The 26,185-nt window shown below is 38.0% G+C and overlaps 1 protein-coding gene across 1 annotated transcript in view; it reads right to left on the minus strand.

The window, feature by feature from the left end:
• PKHD1 (PKHD1 ciliary IPT domain containing fibrocystin/polyductin) overlaps positions 1 to 26,185 on the minus strand; it is a 282,461-nt gene that overhangs the window by 120,197 nt on the left and 136,079 nt on the right. The window contains exons 31-39 of the mRNA XM_063301310.1: positions 20,980 to 21,187; positions 20,507 to 20,664; positions 19,476 to 19,670; positions 17,642 to 17,767; positions 12,503 to 12,636; positions 8,205 to 8,314; positions 6,547 to 6,652; positions 5,686 to 5,820; positions 1,799 to 1,934 (exon numbers count right to left, since the gene is read on the minus strand). Coding sequence (XP_063157380.1) covers positions 1,799 to 1,934; positions 5,686 to 5,820; positions 6,547 to 6,652; positions 8,205 to 8,314; positions 12,503 to 12,636; positions 17,642 to 17,767; positions 19,476 to 19,670; positions 20,507 to 20,664; positions 20,980 to 21,187 — 1,308 coding nt within the window. The remainder of the gene's footprint in view (positions 1 to 1,798; positions 1,935 to 5,685; positions 5,821 to 6,546; positions 6,653 to 8,204; positions 8,315 to 12,502; positions 12,637 to 17,641; positions 17,768 to 19,475; positions 19,671 to 20,506; positions 20,665 to 20,979; positions 21,188 to 26,185) is intronic.

The following is a 26,185-nucleotide window of genomic DNA, read 5'->3' on the forward strand; positions in this document are numbered from 1 at the left end:
AAAGATTACTTAAAATACAATAAAGCAATAAAACAATACAATAAAAACAAGCTTCTTAATAAATAATATATTCGAAGAGGTGGATGGTAAAACGTTCTTAATTTAATTTCCAGAGACCGTCTTCAGGGTGCTGACCACCCCCAGGGGTGGTTACCCCTCTTCATGGCCCACGCAAGATGGCAGAGCCGGGACTTCACTCCTTTCCAGAAGGCCGGGAGAATGGGGGCTCACCTCACCTCTGGGTGAAGAGTATTATATATATATATGTATTTGTCAAAGAGTGTATGACAGAGTATATGACATATAAAATATATATGACAAAGAGTATTATATATATGAAATGACTCACTGGGACCCAGACCTTAGAACAACATATTTTATGTGCAGTCAGAGCACAAATATTACACATAAAATAGACTCATTTATGAATAAAACAGTGGAAATGAGAGCAGTGTATGTAGGTATGATTGGGGTAAATTGTAAAGGGGATGAGCTGAGTTTTTGTTTTTAGTTATTTTGGTATGGATGTTTCTATTCTTTTTTTTTTTTTTTTGCATTGTGATATTTTATTTATTTATTTATTTGTTTGTTTGTTTGTTTGTTTATTTATTTATTCAGTTTATATAGCTGCCCATCTCAAACCAGTGACTCTGGGTGGCTAACAATAATAAAAACAATCAGAAAATAAAAACTATAAAAACAGTAACTAAAATTAAATATAAAAATACAGCTGAGAGATCTTAAAAGCTATTGGTGTTAGCATCCTCACACACTCGGGACCCCAGGCCCAGGCACAAAGCCAGGTCTTCAAGACCTTCCAAAAAGCCAAAAGGGTTGGGGCCATCCTAATCTCAGGAGTAAGGATGTTCCAGAGGGCAGGTACCATAGCAGAGAAGGCATGCCTCCTGGTCCCTGCCAGCTGACATTCCTTGGCTGACGGGACCCAGAGCACTCCCATCCTGCCGGACCGGATTCAACGGTAGAAACAACTGGGAAAAAATGGTTCCTTGGGTAACCCGGTCCCAACCCATGAAGGGCTTTAAAGGTGATGACCTTTATGCTTTAATAGCTAAACAATAAAGAGTTGTTGTTATTATTATTATTATTATTATTATTAGGATGGAAATTTGAGATTCTTTGGGCACTGGAAATAAAATCTGTATCCTTTTCCTTGCTAAAATGAATCAGGTTGATAGAGATGCTTGTGCTTGGCTTTAAAGCAAAGCAAAACCTATATATGTTTACTGTATAATAAGCCTTTTTGGGTTCAAAAGCTCTTATCCAAAGTAAGAATTATACCTAGAATTTCCACTTTTATTTAGTCAGTCAATTAGCTCAACCTTCCTCTCGTTGCCCCCTTTGTAAAGAAAGTGTATTTATGCAGTGTGGGACCTCCTCTATCTACTGTGGCTCTCTACATGATGGAACATGCTAATATTCCAGACTTCATTCATGTGAAGAGCATCCATGGATAATGGAGGTTCTTCATTGCAGACATTCACCATCTACACATGGAAGGTAACAAAAGAAAACAGAGTCTGCGTGCTTGATCCTGTTTCCCCTTGAAGTGACATCAACTACATAGTTGCCTCTATTACCATATGCTCAGCAAATGTAGGATAACTGTCCTGCTTGAAAAATATGCATTCCCTGTGGATAATATGTACATATGAAAATTGATTCTTTATTTTCTATGAATTGCTGTGAGCATAAATTATTTGTAGAAAACCTGCTTTAGTGCTCTTCACACTCAGTTCCTCTCATCACAATCATACTCAGTGCTGAAAATCCAACTTACCCTGACCTTGGTAGCAGCCTGAACAGGTAGTAATTGCAGTGCAGTTGTGACTCTCAAAGTTCATAAAGGTTATATGTGAAATCAGCAGTTCATGCTTTTGAGGAGTTTTCAGCCCTGTCAACATACAGCTTCCATCCTGATACAAGAATGTAGAAATTGGCACCATGTTTGAAAAGAACAGTTGTGTAAAATTAAATTGTGCATTAACAGGAATTCATATGATAATACAGTTTATGCTTAAACTAGTTTAAGACAGCAATTAATCCATCAGGCTGGATATAGATCTCCCTTTCTCATACAGAAATTGGGACGTGGATGTAAGAGTGATGATTGCATTTAGTTCAGTGTCACCAAGTCCAAGTTTGCTCTGGAGACTGCATGAATGAAAGCTTGCCATTTTAATCTAAATTTAGTAATAACTTGGAGATCTTCTAAGGACATTCTAGCAATCTCATGGTTCTTATCCATCCACTGTATCTGTTACCTTCCTATTTTTCTACTTCCCTCAAACTCACCATCATTCACACACTCATATTACATGACCACAGTACAGCCCTACTCATGCTTCCCTGCTAGGCACTATTTATTTATTTGTTTATTTATTTATTTAATTTGTATGCCACCCAACTCCCAACAATTCTGGATGGCTCACAAGTAAAGATACAATCAGAAACAAAAATAAGAAGTAAAAGATAGCACGATGACAGAAACTGGACTGGAATAGAAAAAATAATCCATGTAGCCTTCACTCGCCCTCGCTAAAGGCTTGGGATAAGAGCCAGGTCTTCATGGCTCTTCTAGATAACAGAAGAGTGGGGGCTATCCTGATTTCAGGGGGAACTTTATTCCAGAGGGCAGGTGCTGCTACAGGGAAGGTACACTTCTAGGGTCCTGATAGATGGCATTGTTTAATTGAAGGAACCCAAAGTGTGCCAATCCTATCAGATCAAATTTGTTGGGTAGATACTATGGGAGATAGACATGCCCTCAAGTAACCAGGCCCTAGGCCATGAAGGGCTTTATAGATAATAATCAACGCCTCGAATTGCACACAGGAGCAAACTAACAACCAGGGCAGCTCTCAGAGCAGACATGTTATATGGGCATACCAAGGCATGCCCATCACTGCCTGTTCTGCCGAATTTTGGACCAGCTGAAGCTTCTGGGTGGTCTTCAAGGGCAGCCCCATGCTAGGGTAGTCAAGCTGTGAAGTGACCAGGGTATGTGTGACTGTCTAAAGGGCCTCCTGATTAGGAGCCTGTTCTCTGGCTCTCTGTATCCATGATAGCTGTTTTGTGTTTTAAAAGCTCTCAGTGTTTTGCCACAGCTTATCTTTGTGGTGATAACAAAATGAAAGATGTGCAAAAATAAAAAGTTATATATATATATATATATTTAATTAGAACTCTAGAAATTACAACTACTTTTCAATTACTAATAGCTATTTAGCAGAAATACACAAATGACTCACATTTAAATTCCACCTATTTTTTTCCTGTTAATTTGCAGTGGGTGCTGAATCAATGCAAAAAGCAGGATTTTAAAAGAAACAAATAATAATTGGTTAAAAGCATATTTTAAACATAAAAGGGCTGGCTGAATGGAAGGTTTAGCTTTCTTGTTAAATTAATGTTATAAAGTTTTAATTGATGTTAAAGAGACATCATTATTAAAGGCTAGAATTACATAAATTAATATGTAAATTATGACAAGAAGACTGTTTATCATGAGATAATCAAAGATAATCACCCCCCTGGGGTGTTGTAAGGAACAAAGCACAGCTGAGTGCCTCAAAATCTTTTAGCAAGTAGTATGGGAGAACGCAAGAGCTCTGTAACCTGAGACAGCAAAAGACAATATTTTATCAGTGCTATAGAAGTTAGCTGCATTCTAATCCTCCATCTATCTCCTATTCTTCTTTCTCCTGGTTCTCCCTTTGTTCCTCACACTTACAGTAATCAAAATTTAGTCCCTCCTATTCCTAGCACTAAAACCTATTTCAAGATTAATTTTTTTACACCCATCACACACCTTTCAAGTTCCATTTTCCCAACCTGCTTTTACCCATGCACAAACAACCCCACCTACCCTTGGTTTGCAATGACTGGAATGAAGGATGGTCAAATGCTTATCCATCCATCCATCCACCCCTCCACATCTCATATTTTGGCATGGTGCAAATCCTGGAGTATGTACAAAACTACTTGGAAGAAGTGCTGGCATGTGTGATCCTAGTGTTCCAAGAGAAAGATGCATGCCTCTAGATTTCCCTTTCCTGAGCTGTTTTTGCCATATCACTGCCAAGCCAGCATAGGTCAGTAAAAGTGGAAGATGGGGCAGCAGGTGGAGGAGGCAGGAGTAGCACTAGACTGAAAAATTGTCCTGCTTTTTCATCAACTTGATGAAATACAACTTGCTTTTGAAAGTGCTTTCAAAGGAGAAAATTCTTGCAATTGTTTAGTTCCAAATTGGCCAAGAATACACTGCATTTCACTGCATAATTATCTTGCCAGCTATCTACCGCTAATTTCATTTCCCAGGGGAAGACTTCATGAGGGAATTCATCCCATTGGGCTTCTTCAGATTGGCAACTGTGGACAGCTAGGAAAGCTTCAGATCAGTGGAAAGTTGTGTAACAGAAACCAGCCCTAGAGCCCTCTGCCAACCCCAATACAAACTATATTCAGAAATGCTGTGAAGAGAAATTTGAAATAAATTTCTGTCAGACAGCGAGGTAGAATAGGATTTTTTTTTTGCAAGAAAAATAGAGTTCTGACAAATTAGGTAGGAAAAATTCAATGAAATATTTCCACTTTAAATTATGGTCCATGCTGGAACAAAATTTTGGAGTGTAGTGGTGCTCATTGTAGAGGACTAATGAGCATTATAATCTAGAGACATTCACATCCTGAACCAGAAGCACATCCTCCCAATTCCACAGCATCACTGATTATCAGCCCAAGTTTCAACTGCTTATTTCACATTCGTTGTCAGATTTTACATTGAAAATCTATACTTAGTAAATGCTTGCTGAGTTGTGGTGCTTTAGACTATTATGCAGCAAAGTTGTTCCTTTATTATTTTCTTGGAGATTCTCTTGAAAAAGAAAGTAGGGCAAGTTTTTATTTTAGATAGATTGAGGAAGGAGTGTGGTGAATAATTGTGTTGTTTCACAAATTTTCTTCTTAGGAGTAAGTCCTATTGAAGTAGTCCCCTACTTTTACCTGGAATAAAATATATCTGGATATATTGGGCAAGACAGACAGATAGACATTTGCTGTACTTCATGTCTTTGCATGAAATAGTATACTGAGCATATTGCACCTTTAAGCTCTGACATAAAATGGGATGTTCTGTACAAGTATTTATGTTTCCATAGATATAAAACTGCAGCTGCCAAATGATGTTATAGAAGCTGCCAGTACTGTAATAGGTAAATAGGCAGCCATTTTGAATGAGTGCAAACACTGCGGATTTTCCATAATTCAGGAAGCACCACAGAAAAAGACTTCCCAGAGAAAATGAAATGCTGATGTCTCTAATTGTTCTCCAATGCAATGCGATAAGGTAGTTTCTGGGGTATGAGCTTAAATACGTTCATTTGAATGTGCCTTCAGTTTTTCTTCAGATCTTTATGCTAAGCATTTGAAGGCCTTTCTTTACTGTTCAAGTTGAGGATGAAGTATGCACTCTACAACCCCAAATTACCTTTAGCCCTCTGAGTTATTTTGAACTACATTTGCTGTTTTTCTTTTTTGCAGACTGACTTGAAACATTACATGTGTCAGCTTCTTCAGAGAAACCACCTATTTCCCAGAGAAGCTGTGTTTTTAAATCTGTATTCTTAGGTATTTAACTGATTCTTTGAAAAATTTGTGGCCTCATACCTTTTCATGGGAGTGGCCAATTAGTACACTGTTGGCAACAGAAGTGTTTCCAAGACTTTCCACAATGTTGATTCCAAAATCTTTGCAGGAAGAGATGTGGAAGTTCCAAAGCTGAAGGTTGCTGGTGCTAATAATCTGGTAGAATAATTTTTAAAATAATACCTTAGCATTGATTAAGTGTATTATAATGCTAACTACAAAGTCTCTCATCAGTTTAAAATATAGAGAGAGAAGACAAACCTGTGCTTCTGCTTCATGAGGTAAATCGACTTTTTAGGAAATCATCTAAAATAATGCAAACTCTATTGACTTAGCTTTGCTGCATGTTAGCAGATGACAAAAATTAGAATTAAAGATTGATACTCCACAAGATTTGCTGCAAAGGCACCCACTATCGGTGTTACTATGTTCTCTCCTCTAAGCATAATAATATGCTCCAGGATATATAAAATGAACACATAAAGGAATTATTTGCACACATTTCATATCATGAAAATAACTTCCAGCACTATTTCAACTACAGCAATATGATGCAGCTAATATACAATTTTACCACTTTCCCCTTCTTTCTATCTTTCCTTTTATCTTTTTCTAAGCAGATTCTAAACTGCCTATTTAAAATGTTCTCTTATAAATAGGAAGACTGAATTTTCAGTTGCTTCACCCAAGACTAAGATAGCAATAGCAGTCATGTAAGTTATTCCAGGGGAGTTTCCTTTCAAACGGGGACATTCCCTAACAAATTATTATTAGTTAATCATTCTTGTAACCAATATAGTTAATTATAAATTATTAAAGAAATTAAATGGGAGCAGTGGGAATTATGCACAGGAAGGGCAAGGAAGGAAGAATGTATAATACCTTAACTCCACCTTTGCACTTCCAGGCACTAAACTTTTGGAATATAACAGGTTCTGTAATGCTTCCCCTTTGAGGGTGATATGCTGGATGTATTAGGAGTCCATACCTGTTTATAGCAAAGTAAATAATGATTTCATAAGCAGCAAAAAAAAAAACAGGCAAATTTCCATCAGATTGGTGCACTTGTTTTAACAATATGCATTACTTATTTGATTTATATCCCAACATTTGATGTATATGGGTGGGATAGAAGAGCTCAAGATGTTAGACATAGTACTCACTCTTCCTATTGTTCACCACAACAACCCGGTAAGTTAAGATGGGCTGAGAGAGCTTCCATGGCTGAGGGTGGACTAGAATGTTAGCAATTTTAGTAATTAGGACTAGTAGTTTAGCGATTCTAGCACAACAAATGAAGTCCATGGTATGTATTCATAGGTGTCAGTTAGTGAAACTGAATAAATAAACAGAAAAGGCTCAATCAGATAGCTTTGCCTTTCTTTATTGAGAAACTGCTACTCTTTCAGGGTAGATAATTAAGCAGAAGCATTTGATCATATGCAGCATCCAAGAGATTATGGCAGAAAAATGATTCAGCATTTCTAGAGTGAGCAACTTGACAAACATTCTGCAAGAAAAAAGACAAGCAAGAAACTGAATCGTAAGCTTGATTTTAAAACAAAAGTTACTACGTAGACTAGTGGTTAAGGAGTTGGATTAAGACCATTGGGAGTGGCAGAAGATAGCACTGTGTACACCACCTTGAGCTCTGGAGGAAAGGCGAGATATAACTTAAATAAATACATAAATACATTTATGATATGTAGAAGGCTGATGAAGGTACATACTTAATTGACACAAGAAATGCAATACTTGCAATCCACTTCCAACCACTAAACTCATTCAGCCTCAAGAAGACTAAAAATCCTGGTCTACCTGGTCTGTTTCCAAAATTACAGTGATTCCCAAAGATAGTTTTCTGGTTTAGATTATTATGGCTTCTGTTCTGAACCTGGTTGATGATGAAAATTTCTACAAGAATATGCCAAGTTTTGTGTGTGTGTGTGTGTGCACGTGCGCGCCTTCAAGACAGTTTTTGACTCCTGGTGACTGCCTGGACAAGTCCCTGCAGTTTTCTTGGCAAGGTTTTTCGGAAGTGCTTTGCCCTTGCCACCTCCCTAGGGCTGAGAGAGAGTGACTGGCCCAAGGTCACCCAGCTCTCTTTGTGCCTAAAGTAGGACTAGAACTTCACCACTATGCCAAACTGGCTCTCTATGCCAAGCTTACATTCTACTGTAAATATAATATTTTGCCAAAACAAAAAAGATCAGAATGCAGTAACATGAGAAATATATGTCAATTCCACATCTCTGCAATGAAGGAAACATAACAGATGAAAATATGACAGAATGGTTTAGAACAGGGGAAGACTATGTGTAATTGAAATTGAAATGAACCCTGTTTACATAGTCTATGAGAAATGGACCATAGCATATCAGTATGTTTTCATCCTGCTGGAGGAAGACCCTATTAAACATGAGAGAAAGTGTTAAACACATTTTCCCCCAATTAATTACTGTGTGTGTTGTGTATCTGTTAGCACGTGTGAAATAAACTGTCTATGACAAAATAAAACAGCCAGAAAGGGGGAAAAATACCTAGAGCACGAATATGCTACATTATTACTGAAGGACATCACTGGTTCTCTTAATCTTGAAGGGGGAAGGTGAAACAAGTAACCATGTCCAGCACCACACACTGTGTTACTCTGCAGAGGAAATAGGAGTTGTTAGGACATCTGACCCAACTCAGCCAAGATCATAGAACACCAGAAGATTTGTGCCACCAGTCAGGACACTTTATCATCACTAATGGCATTTTAATATTTCTATCAAAGTATTTTTAAAATCCATGAGGTTAAGATAATGGGTCCCTCTGAAAGTTGAGAGGACACATATAAACATGCCCACTGCCCAGCTATTTCAAACACTGACATCAAATCTTGGATTTCAGATTAAGTCCTTTTCATTCATGATTTAGGTCATAAATATGAACAATGTATGCATACCAACAGAACACAGACAAAAAAAAGATAATTGTCTGCCCCGATACTTCTTTAATAAGTATAAAGGTTATCTGTGAACAATTAAAAATAGGCAGAAGAGAAAAGCTGTCCAGGCAAAGAAAGTCCATCCAACCTCTTTCACTTGGAAAATGACAGGGATCGCTACAGCCCTTCTTGGTGCTTGGGGAACCATGACAGCCTTTTCACGTTCTCCTCTTAGTTAACATACTTACTGTATAATACCTCATAACCCATATGCCTGACACTAAAAGCATTTCTACACAGGGATTTAGCACCATTCCTATAGAAGCCCCACACCACTGAATTCCCACCTGGCATCTGTGCTGGCAGCAAAGTCTCTTTTCTTCTGAATCAGTCACCCAAAATCTCAAATAGCAACATTTAAGCTTTGCTATTTGAGAAGCTGGACTTCCCTGGGTCTGGGCAAGTATGCCACACTGACAGGAGCCAGGTTGCATACAGCCTTATTGTCCAGGTGGAAGGAACACATTTTGTTCTTGTGAATATCAACAATGGCTGTGATGTGGGAGAACTGTGGGTCATCTTCTGATTGGATCAGAGGGTTTGGGGAGGAACTGGGGAGTGGAAACCGTGGCTGTGTAGAAATGCTCACAGTGCCCTGACAAACAATGATTGTATGCTGACCTAGGCTGGATCACAGGGAAAAGAATAAATGTGACTCTATACATTTGAGTAATGGCTAGTAAAACCTCTGTTCCACAGAACAGTCTATAACACAGAGATGCTGTGAGTACGTATCATTTTTAAAAGCCCATATAAAAGATTTCCAAATCTGTTTCATATCCTATAACATTCCCATTTCATTTTCAAACAAACTTTTGTTCCATCCTATTTCTGTAGCACTTTGAATTGTTTTTTTCATAATACGTACTTCCTCTATTATAGCTGCTTCTATTTTCTTCCAGGAGCTCAAAGTAGCTGATTTCCTTTAACGCCAGAACTACCCGGTGGCATAGTTAGGCTGGCTGTGGTCAGCACCAAATCACTCAGTCAGCACCATGGCCAGATGGGAGCTTGAAACGTAGAATTTCCCTGATCTTAATCACTTAGACTGCTGCTATTTTTCTTACTGTACACACTTTTGTATGCTTTGAGGGAGATTATTGAGTTCTGATTCACATTATAGATCATGAATGATAATTAAGGTCAGTTCATCTTAAAATACAAACCAAATAGGTTCTGCCCTGGACTTACCTGAATATATACTACAAGAAAAACCGTAAGAAAAATCAAGATACAGTAAACAACATAACAATCCCATTATTTGGTGAGCATCTTTCAGCCTACAGCATCTCATTAGTGGCAGTATGCTTTCTTTCCAGTGTATCTATCTATTTGAAATAAAATTATTTAATTACCAAATCACGATTCAAGAATAGGAGAACCTAAGAGAGAAGGCAATTAACCTCAGTGAGAGTACTGCCTAGATATTCAGTGCTATAAAATCACAATGGAAATCTGATCCAGATGTGCAGTGGCCAAAAGGTGCTCACTGACGTCATTAGAAATGCTTGCTAGGTGGTTATTTCCCCAAAGGAACTGCAAGCACAACCAGCAACTCACTTGCCAGAGGTCATTGGATGGATGGCTTTAAGGACACTAGTTGTGACCGAAGAGAATCAGTAGAATCAGCAGCCTAAGAAAGAAAGGCCCCAGATCCCATTTCCAGGTTTGTGACCGATCCAGTTGTCTCACTGTCATGGTGTATGACACTTTTCATTTGGGTCGCAAAACAAAGAGATAAAAGCAGTACCTAAAGCACAAGTCCAGGTACCTTGTTACAGAAATATAGCTGTGCATATCATACTGCCCATAGCATAGTTAATGTAGAGCTTCTCTTGTCAACTCATATTAAGTCACTGGATATTTACCTAGAATGCCAGTAATACGGTCTACACATTATTTTTAACCTGGGGAGGGGAGGGGAGGGAAGCCTGTGTATTTATGTAGAGAACTAGTAGCTTGACAGCAGCAGTTTTAGGCAAGTAGAAAATTTTATGTGGAAATCAATTCTTTAGGGAACCTTATTTTATGGTTTTCCCTGCAGCTAAATTTTCACAGAAATGCCTTTCTGCATGAATATCTGATAGCACTGGAGTACAACCAAATTACATTTTATTCATAATATTGGCACTGTACATACTTGCTTAATGCAGTGTTGAAAACTAAGCATTCATCTCTATTTGTTTTCTCCTCTCCTTTCCAATGGAGAGTTGCTTGAAAACCGAAACATACGCAGGCACCTCTTGCAGACTATTTAATCAAGGTTCATAGTGAAAACTCCAAATCTTTTTGGGAACTTTTTTATATGCATTGATGTTAGAAGATGCTAAGAAATGGCACATCCCATATAGAAAGATGTGCTGGCAAAAGATCATGTGGTGGTGGACTTGTGTCTGCAGGATTCTGCTACTTCAGTTGGCAGACGGAAGCTCATGTGCTCTACAAACATTACAATATCTGAAGGTAAGAGACTAAGCTAGAAAATTGTCATTTACTGTAGCTTTCAGGATTTAAGTTTTCATATCTTTTGCAGATAATTCAAATATAGTTCAGCTACATTACCTGCAGTCTATGAAATTAAGTCCTTTGAGAGGGAATGCTGAAATATGGATAATGATCGTAGGAGCCAATTCCACAAGCATTTTCACAGAGGCATTTGAAAATTGCTTCACCCACATCCCTCCTTTCCCTCTCACTGGCAAGGCAAAAAAGCTCCTGCTGTATCGCCCAACTGGGATTGTGTAGGATGGCTCCTGCCTGAGCTGTTTTGCTCAGGGCATAATCTTTACACCTGGTAAAACCTGCAGGGAAAGGAGTCAGGCTGCTCCTGGAGGAGAAAATGGATTTCTTCAGCGATAAAATGTTGAGTGCAAGAGCTCCTCTACACACAGGTTGGTGGCATTAGGCAGAAGGGGTGTAAATGATGTCATGAACAGACATCAGCTGAATTCTGCCCCTATGTCTTGATCAACCAGGTCAAGGTGAGGTGCAGGACAAGGCCCTGCAGGCAAATCCATTTCTCCAAAGGTGCCTTGGGCAGAAGCTATTTAAAGCAGCAATTTAATTCTAGCCAACCTTTTTCACAAAGATATTAAAACACAAATCTATTTGGTGCTAAATTTGACATAAAGTTTTAAGTGATCATACCCAAACAGAAGAACTGGATAGATTTTTTTTCCCTTCTTTCATGATAACACTCCAGATCAGCTATGAAACTGGTTGGTAATAGATAATGAGAGCTGAAGTGGTGTGAGGGCTACACTGTTACTGCCACTGAAGAATGGGAAGGCTCAGATTTGCCTTCTGCTCATGCTTGTGGCACTCAGCTGATGATTTTGACACAGTACCACTCTCCCTGCACAAGATCATTTTGAGGCTACGCAGGGAGAGGAGTAAGAGAATCATATACAAGCCTCTCTTTGGAGGAAAGGTGGATCCAAGCTAATAGCAGCAGCAATATTATAACAGTAGTGTATTATAGAACAGATTAAAAAGCTGGTTTTTATCATAATTAATGCTTGGAATTTGCTGTCACAAGATATGATAATAGCCACTAGTTTTAATAGATTAAAAAGAAGATTTGATGGATTGATAGAGGTGGAGAATAATTCTAGTGATGCTTCTTTGTCACGATGACAATATAAAACCTCCACGCTGGAAAACACTATAAAAGCGGCTGTAGCCTTTGGACTTCCCAGAACATCTGATTTGCAATAAATAACGAAAAGAGCTTTAATTTAATCTACAAATCCAACTCTTAGGGAGAGGAAGCCTCAAGAAAACATATCACAATATCACTTGTTTTTGCTTTTCCATGTGTACAATAGTATTGTCTTTATATCTTACCTCTATGAAATTATCAGGAGCCTGGATATATATTCCAGCTGGTGATAGAACTTCAGTATTGGAAAGACCATCTGCGCCCACTAGCCCAATAACTGTATTATGCCGTATTTTATTATTTCGACCTTGCCGCTCTCCTAAAAATACAATTGCAAATTAATAAATTATTGCATAGCAGACTGATTATCTATCTCTCTCTCTCTCTCTCTCTATCTCTATCTCTGTCTGTCTGTCTGTCTGTCGTGTGCACACACACTACTGTTCATGGCCCCAGCTGCTACTGATTTAGACTTAATGAAGTGATGGAGGAATGGACTCTTCTGAGGAGAACAGCAGATAACCTCAAGTCCCAATAGCAGCTGCATAGCTGCCAATCTGCTTGGTAAATAATTGCTGCTTTTAACAAAGAAAAAAAAAAACTTTGCTGCAGGGAAGTGAAAGTTAATGTGGGTGAGTGAGTTGTAGTTAGAGATCAAACTGATGACTTGGACCAGTATGTGGAGTACTTTATTCCAAAGCCTGGTAAAGCAAAGAGGGGTGTGTATGACTGTGCATGTACTACTGTGCTTTACACATAAGTGTTCCTAAAGTTGCTGAGGCTGTGTAAATGCAAAGACTAACAGCATGGTGTTGATCTAGCAGTGTGGAATTTCACAGACTAGAATGTGTAAGAAATTGATTCAGGCTTATGTTCAAGTGCGCTTGGTGTATGATCTTCTGCTTTGTTGATGATGGGCTTTGTGGTGCTTTTACAAATATCAGGACCCTATTCCGCATTCTTTAGTGAGCCTCTGTTCTTTTGCTTGCTGTGCGCTGCTCTTCTGCTTAATTGCTGCTGGCCTAGCTCTGGTTATTGTGTGTGAACATTTTTGTCCTGATCAGAATTCCTCTTTAGATTATTTTGCTCTACTGGAGCATTATTGTCTTATCAAAATCATCATATTCTATACCTTTATGAAAGCATTATTATAAGCAGCCAGCAGCAGTGCTTATCTTTAATAACTGTTGAAAACAGAAGAACAACAGATCCCATAGGAACGGGAACATACTCAGTAAATTAAACCTGAATCTGCCTTCCTTTGACTGGATACTGCTGGCTTAGCTGGCCTCTCCATTCTCCAGACTAAAGTGCTACCTGAGTGTTCCTACTCAAGAAGGTTGATTATACAAATTCATTTTCCTTCGGGGTTTTCCCTCTTGTCCTCCCAACTGCATCATGAATATGCCCTGGTAACATTTTTGTTGCTGTATCTTTTGTCTTATCCCCAGATCATACTTGAAGCAGCTTGCAGTTATCCTTGGCTAATCCAGCTTTAAAGTAGGAATTTCCCTGTTGTCTGGATATAATTTTTATTGTGGATATGATCCATATGCTTTGCTGATGATGTGGTTGCTGGTTTAGTTGGGCGTTTAGTATGCCCAGCTCTTCATGACCCTTTAGGTACCTGCAGGGAACTTCCCTCCCCTCTGGCTGCTGGGAATGCTCTCCATAACATTTGTGACTTGAGCTGCAGGAGGGACCAGACAACTGGCTTCTGCAGAAGTATCTGCCTACATAATGCCCAACCAATGCATTTGAAAATGCTCTTCAGGTCCTGCCTGGGTTCTTGATAACACAGAGCTGTTTATTGTTCTTTTTTAAGCAGGTGTAGTGTTCTCTTGAGAGAGTACTAGTCCTCTGCTGCACAAAATGATTGAAACTAAGAAAAAGAGCCAGCATATGCCAGCTCTACATTGCTAGTTCTGCCATCATTGACTGCATTTCAAGTTTTTGCTGTTCCTGCCAACAGCTGTACTTTTTATTGGTCTTCCTACTTCGGTGCAGGGACAGTGCCATTTTGGCTACTTCATTATGGCTTTGGTAGTATTTGGTGAGGATACTATGGTGATGATTGCTGTTACTACAGATGAGCCAGTCACAACTGTGTGTTTTCCATGGCTCTCTATTGGCTACCTCTGGGTGTCACCAGTCGTCAGGTCAGAACTGGACTCTTTGATCACTCACTGCACTGCCCTTCTCTTGCAGCCCTGGTCAAGGATGGAGCTCATTCATTATCACCTCCTGTGACCTGGGTTATTTTTGGACATGAGATTAGCTTGTATTCAGAAGAGGAGGTGTTGCAGCAAGCAGGTGCATCAGAGGCTCTCCACCTCCTGCATTGCTCCACTCTTGCAACATGTTTGTTGGACAGCTAGACAGATGGCTAAACCTGCCATTCTAAGCTCCTACCTACACTTGTCCAAAGCTGCCCCTCTCATATAGGACCTTCTCTATGGTAGCCCTTATTTTGTGTAGCTCTCTTCCCCTGAAAGATATGCAGCCTCTACTTTGTCAGCATTCTGTAAACAAATTAAATCTACATCGTTTCAGAGAGCCCTTAGCACCCAGCTGATTTCAATGAGGACATCTATTTGGGTTATTTAATTTGTGGTTTTATTGTTACGTTTTCTTTATTTTTGTGACGTACACCTCCACAGACCTTTAGGACTGGGAGGTAAGAAAAACCCAAATAAATAAATGGGAGAATGATGGGTGGCTGATTTCTCACCAGCAGAGGAGATGGGAGAGAAAAAAATGAAGCCGGAGAATTTATTAATCTTTTTCTTTAAAACCTGGCCCTCAACAGGTTCACAAGAACAGCACCTTTCATCAGTCCTGTTACTACTGCAGCATAGGGATTGGCCATGGGCACCACAATTTACACCACCATGCTTTTCTTCCAGCTCAAAGGCTAGTGGATAAAACTTTAATGCAGCCATCTGGAACAGACCTTTGTCTGAAAAGCTGATGGCTGCCATAAGTTGATGCTTGCTTTGTTGTTGGATTGCCATCTTGTGATTACTTTGCAGTTGTTTGGGTTAATTTTTTATACATTGCTGTTTTATGTTACTCTATTGTTATGAGCAGCCCAGAAGAGGAAGGAAGGGAGGAAGGGAGAATTTTAGAAGACCTTTGTTCTGTCTTTTGAGACCCAAGTGTTTCTCCAATAAGAGATTCTAAGTTAACAATTACCTAACTGATGCTGGGGGTTTTTTCCCCTATGCAATGCTTTCTTACCAAAGTATTTTTTCTTTTTCTTTTTTCTTTTTTGGTTTGTTTTTTCAAATATCCCTTTTGCTCATCTTCTATCCTACCTACTCTTATGGCCTTGGGATGGAAAACAAAGAAGCCAGAGTGTTCTCTGTGGCTGAAACATTCAGAATATTTTGGATTTTGTTCTGACAGAACACAGCATATGGAACTTATAGTAAGAATGTGACCTATTTAGTTGCATCATACCTTGCATTACAAAGTTGGATGGGACATGTTGGCTGCTTGACTTTCATACTGTACAATTTTAAAATCAATTTGGAAGAAAGAAATGGATGATGAATTTCTTCAGCCAACAGATAACACAGAAACCAGAAGAAAGTTAAAAACTGAAACTGATTTTAAAAAATATAGGTAAACAAAACCGATCATACTATAGCGTATTAAAAATAATGTAAATATTGTAAAAAAAGTACAGATGTATTGTTGTATATTATTATATATGATGTATCATTTTGTTTTTCAAATAAAAACTAATGGCTGCCACTATTTACATGTGAGGGAAAAGACCAGCAAAAACCTAAACAAAGGCTGGGAACTTAATCCTTAATCCTATGAATTGATCCTGTTGAAGACTTGCAGATAAGTCTTGTACATAATTTCCTTGGAGTAAGTTCTACTGTGTATAATAGAAGTTAACTGCATAGGATTATAGCCTGAACAAGCTAAAATGTTTATCATTTTATGTTTTGGAAAACATGTTTTTTATACCTCTAGCAGTATGGAATTTCACAGAATAGGATGTGTAAGAAATTGATTCAGGCTCAATTTGTGTGAAGCTACGCAGGTAGTACAGGGTTGCATGCATCTACCCAAACATAAAAATGAACTGCATGCCAATTCCCCCATCCAGAGTTATGGCATTGATCCTGACCAAATAAATAGTATTTCATTGATCCATTTGGGTCCATGTCTTGTGTCAGAAGAACTGAGACTGTAACGTTTCCACAACAGAAATGTACTAGTGTACGTGATCTGCACAGTGATGTGAAATAACTTTTGTTGGTTGCTGTTGTTGTAAAACAATAGAAAGCCTCCTTTCTCTCTCTGTATACCTGCATGTTGAGAAAGAGGGCTACACAAGCATTACTCTAACATATGCCATGTGTTAGTCTGGGGAGGTAGCTTGTCCAATTTCTTCCCAATTGTAGAATATTATATAGGAAAACTAGAGCTCTGCTTTCTCACTAAGCCTTTTCCCACTTCCTACTTGAAGTGCTATCCAACCCCCCTGAAAATTATACTGGCATGAATGTTGCTGCTCCCATTGCTGATCCCAATGTCTAACATGTCTTATATCCCTTTGAGGCTATCATTGCACAAGGTCAGAATAAGCCAGAAAACATTATTTGTGGGCAAATATGGCTAAGGATGACTTAGGTTTATCTCCTTCATAGACTTGGGTCAAGATAAAGGTAACATCATGGCAATAACAAAGGAGAATGATGTTGCCAGGGCTTGTTTTTTCTGTGTTTTGAGTAACTAGGGAAAATTCTAACATCTTATCATGGGAAAACATAATGCCAAACAGCATGTATAAACTTTTTTTTTTTTAACAAGAATGAGATGAGGTTGGCAGATACACTAGATCATCGTAAGATCAAACCTGCTCAATTTCATAGAAATGGGTTCAAGAGTGTTTGAGTTACATGCCTTGATAATATGAGTTTTTAAAGTACCCATAAGATTTTTTTGTTTTATACAAAAACTGGGTGAAATGTACAAGAAAGCTAGAGCATTGTGAAGAGATGAAGCTTATCAAATATGTACAGCTCTCACAAGGCTACAGTTGGGGTGACCAAGTACAAGTGTGACTTTGATTTGAAGACAGTTCTACTAATCTCTGAATCTTGGGGATTTTCACATGAAGACCTTATGTTGCTTCAGAACCAGCTCCAGACCTGTATACACACAGAACACCAGCTAGTTGTAGGAGTTTTTTACTTCCAGAGCCAAGCTGGGTTTTCTAGTCAATGCTGTGGGGATATGGTTTTCCCATCAGTAAAAATTTCTGCAAACCCCTATAAAACTTTTTGTTTAAGTTCACTTACCTATTTTAATTCCATGGCCCATAATGTTGTAAAAAGTGTTATTTTCAATCCTGAAATCTGATATTCCTGATAGGCTAACTCCCTGAGCAAAAGAATCCAACACAGCACAATGCTGAATGTAAGATTCTAAAAAAGAGAAAAAGAAGAGATATAGATGCAGACCAGCAAAACTGAAAAGGGATGCAATTAAAAGTCTCCTTTTCAATCATAATTCATCTGACATATTACAGGGATTTAGAGACAATGGAGGAATAAATATCAAAAGTAGAATGTACCAATAGTTGTTTAAAATAGCAGTAAATCATTTCAATCAATTACATAAAATGGATGAAAAACTGAGGGAAAATAACAGAAGCTTAACTTCCAAAGACCAGCAGAAGAAGCACTGAGTGGGTTTGTGCATGGAGTTTAGCAAACAAATGGCCATCACTAAGAAGTTCCTATCAGAAGTGGGAGGAAGTCTTCCAGAACCAGTCTTTCTGAGATCTTAACAGTTGGGCAGAATCTAGAGCAAGTAACCCAGTGTCTAAGACTGTGAGTTGTGGCTTGGAACAAATTGATAGCCAGGAAAGATCTTTTAATTGTATGATAGTTAGATTGTTACAATATGAACTGGGAGAGCCAGATTCATGTCCTTACTTAGCCATGAAACGTCACCAGATGACTTTGTGACAGTCACAGTCTCTTAGTTAACCTACCTCACAGGTTCTTGTGAGTATAAAATGAGAAGTTACACCCATATATACTGCCTCAGGCTCCTTAGAGGAAAGCATGTTACCAGTGTAAAAAATATTTGTTCTGAATAAACTGAATTTCCAATCTGTCTTCATAGGGCTCCCCATATTAACATCACCGCAGTAATCTAATATGGATGCCACTGCATTATGTATAACTGTAGTCAAAATTATATTTTCCCTAGATGTACTATAGCTGGCATATTGACCAAGTTGGTTGGGGTATTTATATGTTGACAAAACTTGGGAAGCCATCTGCTGCAGTAGGTCTGAAAGTGTCCTGGTGGACTATAGATGATGCAACCTCATCCAATTCTAGCTAAATCTTGGATTCCTTTTTTGGCTAAATCATTAACCAACAACAGCTTGGTTACTCCTGGATGGAATTTTAATAGGCTGGCTGTATCCACCTTATTATTAAGTCTAGACACAGCAGATTAATTGGTCTCACCTCACCTAAATCTGACTTTAAAAAGAGATTCAGAGTTCAGTGTCATCAGCATACTGATAAAATTTTGCTCCATTTCCCTGAAAGACCTTTCCTAGGGATTTGAAGAGGAAGCCAAATAGTATGAGAGGCAAGATGGAGCTTTACAGAATCACACCATACAAATGCACTGGAGGAGAGCAACTATTCCCCAGCATTATCTTTTAGCCTCCTATTTCTCCTCTTTTTCAGCATCCAAGGTGACCAAGGTACTTTCAGCCCTAACTGAAGTCAGATGCTAATTGAAGTGGTTCTTAATAACCATCTTCATCCAGGAATGAGTATGAAGTTGACTAGCCATCGTGTCCCCAAGCAGATAACAGAGGAATAATTATTAGCTGCCAGAATTTTGGAAGAAAAAACAATGTTACCCCCATAACTTTTTCTAAACTTTCCTGTATAGAACTGAAATAAGCATCTGAATCAGCAAGCAGAATTTATATGCCCAGAACCTTTCTAGAAGCGTTCATCATGGTTAGCTTTCATCTGTGGTGTTTTGGTTGGGAATTGGAACAATTATTCATACCACTCTCATGCAAAATAAATAAAAACTCTGTTAAGAATGCCATTAATATAACAACCGCTATCACCTCCAATAACTGAAATCTCTTACTAGTCATTTGAGCATTTCCAGCAATAGTCAGTGCACTGAGATGCTTTTGGAACACTTGTCCTACATGATAGAACCGTACACCTGTCAAATGTAGCAGACTCTCTTCACCATAATAGGACTCCACAATGACAATACCCCCCATGTTCTGAGATCCAAGTTTTCTCTCACTTCTCTTATAGAGGCATTCTGAGTTGTCTGAAAAGCAGCAAGGAAGATAGAAATTATTCAGGGCTGGAGCGGAGAACGTTCAAACATCCCAGAGAAGAGATGAGAATTTCAGCAAATCACAAAGGAAATATGTAATCATCGGACCTGAAGTAATACTTAACAGAAATGGCAGCCATTTTATGACATGCTATAAGACACTGTTTTTAGACAGCTCCTTGAATCAGTTTTACTATTACTCGCTCATAAAAATGTTAAATGTGGAAAGAAAATCATACCGTCTTCTCTTACAAAAAGTATTTTAGTGACAAGAATCCAATAAAATGTTTAATGTACTCAGCATGTGTCTCAAAAATTTATATAAACAGAAATTATTCCGACAATTGTCTTCGTGATTAAAGAGTACATTGTAAACACAGCAAATCCAATGTTCATATACATTAACATTCTCATTCACTGCCTTTGAAATGCACTCTTATTTTAAACAGTTATCCAAACCCTTTTTCCTGCACGTTGACGCATATTTCTTACAATATCAATACCCTTTTTCTTATCTTCTTTCCCTCTGAAACTGGGGAAGGAGGGAGATTAATCAGGCTAACACATTATCTAAAGCACAAAATTATATTCTGAAGATGCCTACCAAATTTAATTGCCCCATCATCTCCCATTTCAAGCCAACAGAAAATGCCTCAAAGACTGAAAATGAATTTTCTTGGAGCCTGTTCATAACAAAAACTGAGAACAGCCTCTGAAATAGTGATAAAAAAAAAACCTGGGATCTTAAAAGCTACAATGCTCTGCTCACTTCTTTACTTCTCTCCAGCATGGTGCCATCCAAAGGCACACACTTCTTCCTCACTCACCTCCTGAAATAATTGCTGCTTTACAGAGTTGCAGGTGGGAAACTTTTTCAGTTGTGACATTTCCTTGGATGACTAAGTTCCTACTCAGCAATGCCACAACAGCTCTAAAAGCAAGATGCTCTTCAAGAACCTGCTTCTCAGTAACAGTGTAAGAATACCTGTAGGATATATAAAAATAAATACAGCTAGTCCTACCAAATTGTGTCAAGAATTCAATCACTTTTTTTTTAAATGCCAGAAATTAGCTTAATTGGAGGTAGAGCTTAGCCTTAATACATATTCTAGCATGAGCACTGAACTGCCCTTTCTGTGATTACTTACCCTTCCTCTTTTATGCAAGAAGATTCAGCAACCACATGTGACTGTTTCAGCTGAAATGCAATTTCACAAATGCAGAACCACAGCTGTATAAACTTCGAATTAACATAATATGAACATTGCCAATACAACACTGCCAACATAGATATGATTACCTTAGTGGAGATGTAATATAGAGTTCTGTGCCATGTACTTCCTTAATGGTAACAATTTCCTCTTTCCTTTGAGCACCTTCAAGACCTCCTCCACATACAACAACTTCATCTCCAGGTTTCCAGTCCACAAAGTCCATTAAATCCAACCTTGTATCATTGGGGTGTGCTGCTGATTTCAGGTGTGTGACTGACACTTTTGGGACACAACCTGAAATATTAAATAAGATGCACATATGAGGAAAAAAAAGATGACACAAAAGGTTGCAATTTCATTTTTCTTTATAAATATTAAGCACATTCATTTCAGCTCAAAATATTCCAAATCTATAGAGTTTAAGAACATAGTGAGAACTATCTATGGATTAAGAACTTGCCTTCTTTCTCATTTTTAACTTCTTAATATAGTACTATCACTTTGCAAGTATCCGTAGTTGAAAAATACTAAACATTTTTGTAACTTTTCATTATTTTTAAAGTGAGTTGAAAATTGATGTTCTGTAAGATCCCAGGGAGACACAGTTGCTACAACTTTGAAAGCACTTTTTTTTTTAGCCACAGCCAGGAAATCCAAGAAAGGGCTATGCCACTGCCCAAACTAAGGAACACAAACTAAATCCTGTAAAACATCTCCTGACCCAATACAATGCTCTGAAGAAAACTTTAAGTCCACCATAATATAAGGACATCAGGTTTGAGTTCCATAGCTCAAAAAGTGTGGCCAGCTGACTGTTTTCCTGTGTTGTCTCCAAAACCTAGAACATACAGCTAAAAATATTTTCCTTTTTTCTCAGCTCAGAGAAGAAAATAATCACTCTTGTGATGTTGGCCCTAGTGATGTGCTACTCCCAACAGCACACAGGCAACATGAAGACTGTTCTTAACAACACTTCCAATGGCAAAACTCACAGCATACAGTATATCCACAACAGAAGCCTAACTAAATTTAAGCTAGAATGACTTCCATATATACAATACATCATGCAGCAAGGCAAATACAAATATTTACAGTATGGTTTTTAAGGTGGTTTAAATGTTTATAAACACTTCAGACTGGTCAGAGTACAGCAAAGAAATTAAATACCTATTTACCTTTTCCAAACAGCTCTCTTCTCTTTTCTTTTTAGTACTCATAAATAAAAATAAATAATAACACAGTGGAGATTTTAGTATTAAGTTCAAAGATATAAACTTTTTTTCATATTACAAAATAATTCAGTGCACTTTGTAATTTCTTATCAATGTCATACTAAGTAACAACTATACGATAGGAGCAACTCTATGTTCATACCTATTTTGGAAATCATATTTAACATTAATATAAATTTTCTATTTTGAAAGATTTAATTTACTTTAATCATTACAGCGTTAACAGCTGCCAGTTTCTATGGTGCAGAAACCACTGTAGTTAGCCATTATTTGTATTCTGCAATGTATTATTTGTGTTCCATAACAAAACAATTAATTTGGGGGGGAGGGGAATGACCGTGTATTTCATCAATTTAGATAGAAATGGTTGATCAGTCATAAACCTATTTTTTCAGCTTTTTCAGCACCATCGTAATTTTGAATGGTTGCTGAACGAGGCAGTCAGTAAGTGGGGACTACCTGCATTCTGTTAGTTTCAGCCCATTTCTCTAATCTACCATGCATGTTTTAAATGTTATTTCTGGTTTTTAAGAGCATTAGCTATCACACCCAATTTTGTGCTTTCTCCAAATCTGATAAGCATTCCCTCTAGCTTCTCATTGTCAGAGTGTGTTGGAAAGTGTTTGGCCCGAGAGATCAGAAAAATCACACACCAGGCATTTCTATAAAAATAAATTTATTTACAAAAGGCACAAAAACATATTTTCAAGCTGTGCATTCACACTTGCTCAGAGAGGACTGGGAGGAGGCTGTGTGTAGAAAGGAAAACGAAACTAGTACACCCAAGCAAGCTGCCCTCCAGGCAAATCAGGAGCTTTTACCTTATGTGGTAATGCCTTTTCACACCCAAAACTAAGGATACTTAAGTTTGACCTTCTGACTCTGCCAGAGTGATTTCTTACCAAAGTAACTTAATGGCTCTACAGCCAAAAGCAGAAAAAAAAAACAAATACCAACACTCATCACACAAGCATCTGCAGGGGGGTGGGGGAGTGAAAAAACATGCACTACAACATAAATTCTATGTCTTAGTACCTGCATATGACAATGTGATGGAAGTACAAAACAGCAGAGCTTGTAACATGACATCACAATGCACATTTCATCCTTTGTAGTCACTGTGGCTAGCTATGAAAACTTCTGCTCATCCAGGTTCTAAAGAAAGTACTGAAAAATACAAGGCCCAGGACTGAACACAGTGCACACACGGTCTCTCACTGAGGGATAATTTTATATATCTATTCTAGTAAAGGCCAGTTTAAAGTATTAAGAGGCTTTTTCAAGGAACTTTTCATTCTGAGTTTCTTTTATGCACAGCATCATCAACATACATAGTTCAGTGATATTCAACATTGTATTATGTATCATTGTATTGATACATAATACAATGTCATAAACAGAGACATGACATTGGCTCCAAGGAGGCTATAAATTAAATTCTCACCCCATGGAAGAAAACTGGACAGGAAGTACTATTGGGCATAAAGATTCATTGATTAAGTCAAAGACTTTAGGTGACTTTAGGGCACCATATATATGAATAGGGATGGACATTCAGGTATGTGGATGGCAAGATAATGGTAACTATTAACATCTCTAAAGCAAATCAACAAATCCTCAGAAGAGCATTTCAGACAAGTTATTAGAAGTATTAGTGACATTTATTTTCAAGTGAAATAAACTGCTATTTTCAAGACCAGCTAAAGATATGTCTCCTGTGACTAATATCAGAAGTGTCAGGACACCTTGGAGGAATTTTTAGCACAGCCCCTTCCCATGCCAGCATTACTACAGTTTCTAGGAATGCCTGAAATTAAAAGTTCCTCCAAGAAGGGTCAGATCTTACAATTTCTCTCCAGCAGCAGAGTAAGTTATATATGTTAATATATAATATTAATAAATGTTATTCCATCATAAATATATGATGGAATAAATGCTTAAATATAACATGCTTGTTATTCCATCATAAAATAAGGCTACCTGATAGGTTAATTGAAATAAGGCCAAATAGGTGGGCTAAAATAAGTCTAAATGATGGCCAAAGAATTAAACATACATGAAATAAACAGGATATAATGAATGGAAGGATCCTTTATAATAATACTCCTTACTTTAGCACTATTTTAGAATACAAGGCATTTCTCACACATCATGTTGTCCTTATAACAATCTTGTGCAATATATGTTATACTAACGCTATAGATCCTGTTTTAAATTGCTGCAGGGCAAACCAGCCCTATCATTAGGCATATAGAGATAGCTGAGTCAGACAAATGATTCTGGATGTCATGAAAGGGAAGCACATTGTTTGTCATTTAATATAATATTTATATATTTTTCCTTCTAGGGAAAGATACTTGTGGGAGTTTCTCATAAATGCCAGAATTAATTATTCAGTTAAAGATATATACTGTGACTTGAGGAGAAGGTCACCATTTGTTATTCTACCTCAGGCAGTAAAATGTCTTAGCCTGGCCCTGAATTTCTTCAAAATAAATATCCTTACCCTTATTTCACATATTCCATAAATGTTGGATGTATTTGTGAGGCTATGATTTCATCTAAATATTCAATTTAACATAATAGAAGCACATTGACCCAATGTCCCTTCCCCTCCTTCTAAATCAGTCACCACTCCTGGCTCAGGCAGCTAAGCAATCATAACTGTTCCTTATATTTTATAGAGTATAAAAGGAAAGAAAGATTACAATCTAAAATTTCATCTGGAAAAATGCAATAGATCAGCACCACTTAAATATAAATTCTTTATAAAATTAGCATTACAAAAGAAAATTAAAAATTTAACAATTAGGATTCTGGATCTCATAGTATAAGAACTCTGCCACACCAAAATACTTTGGTTCAGCAAAGTATTCGCAACCAACATTGACTTAAGTCAGCTTTCCCTAAGTTGTTTTCAACTATTTACGGCTGCAAAACCCTTTGTGCACTATGTTGTCTGTATGTATGAGACTCTGGAGCTCACAAAGAGAAGCTTGAGCCAAACTCTGCTTAGCCCAGGCTAATCAATAGCCAATGGCAGAGAACATAAGCCAACAACTGATCACTCTCTCTCCCTCAAATCTGCCATTCACTAACCTTACTGAGCTTACTGCCCTCCCCCCAAGTGCTTTCTTCACTCCATAATTAGATTCTCCCTTACCTTCATTGTAAAAAAAGGCAATACATTCCCAATGTCTCCCTCCACATCCAGTATAATACATTCATTTTTCTGCATTTCTTTGTACTTTTTTTTCCCATTCTCTTAATTGGCAACTTATTCACCTTTTCAGGGAAAGATTGTATTTTGGAACAATTCACAAAACCAGAGAAAAGTTCAAATAGGGTGATATGAGCCCTGCTGGTGGGCAGGGCTCCTCTGCGTGCTGCAAGATAACTTCTGTGTATACCACAGAAGCAGTCCAGTAACTGTTTCTGGGCTTCACCATGACTGACAAAAACTCAGCTACAAGCAGGGGAGTGGCAAGGTATCCCTTCAATTAGAGAAAACCCACCCACGGAAATTGGATACACCCGCTTAAATTCTCCGTCACTGGGGGCGAGGTAAAAGAAAAAGGACCTCATTTTTTCTGGGTAACAAGAAAGCAGCCTTTCTATTGGGGGCAGTTTGTGAAGAGCCAACAATAAGCTGAAGCTTGCATCATTGTTCATTGATGGTGAAATGAGCTGCTGCATACCTGGAGTATTGTGCGGATGTCCTATGCCTCAAAATATGATCACAAGCATCAAAGAATATAGCTATACCATATACTAGAGCACTCCTATGGGAAATGACACTTAATCTTTATTAATTGTGGGAAAAATCCAAAGTGAAAATGACATGCTATCAACTTGCTGAATTGTCGTTCGTTAGTTCACATCCATCGATCGACCAAAAATAACTAATTGTTTTTGCAGCAACCTTCCCTGCCATTTTAGCTATGTCTCAAATTGCTCTGAAGATGCCTCCACTCAATTCCACCTCTTTAAAACAACCTGGATTTCCTCCAAAATGTCAACTTGGAGCTCATTTGGCAACAAAATTTGGCACTGGAAACAA

The sequence above is a fragment of the Candoia aspera genome, chromosome 1 (assembly GCF_035149785.1).
Source record: "Candoia aspera isolate rCanAsp1 chromosome 1, rCanAsp1.hap2, whole genome shotgun sequence".
Taxonomy (NCBI): domain Eukaryota; kingdom Metazoa; phylum Chordata; class Lepidosauria; order Squamata; family Boidae; genus Candoia; species Candoia aspera.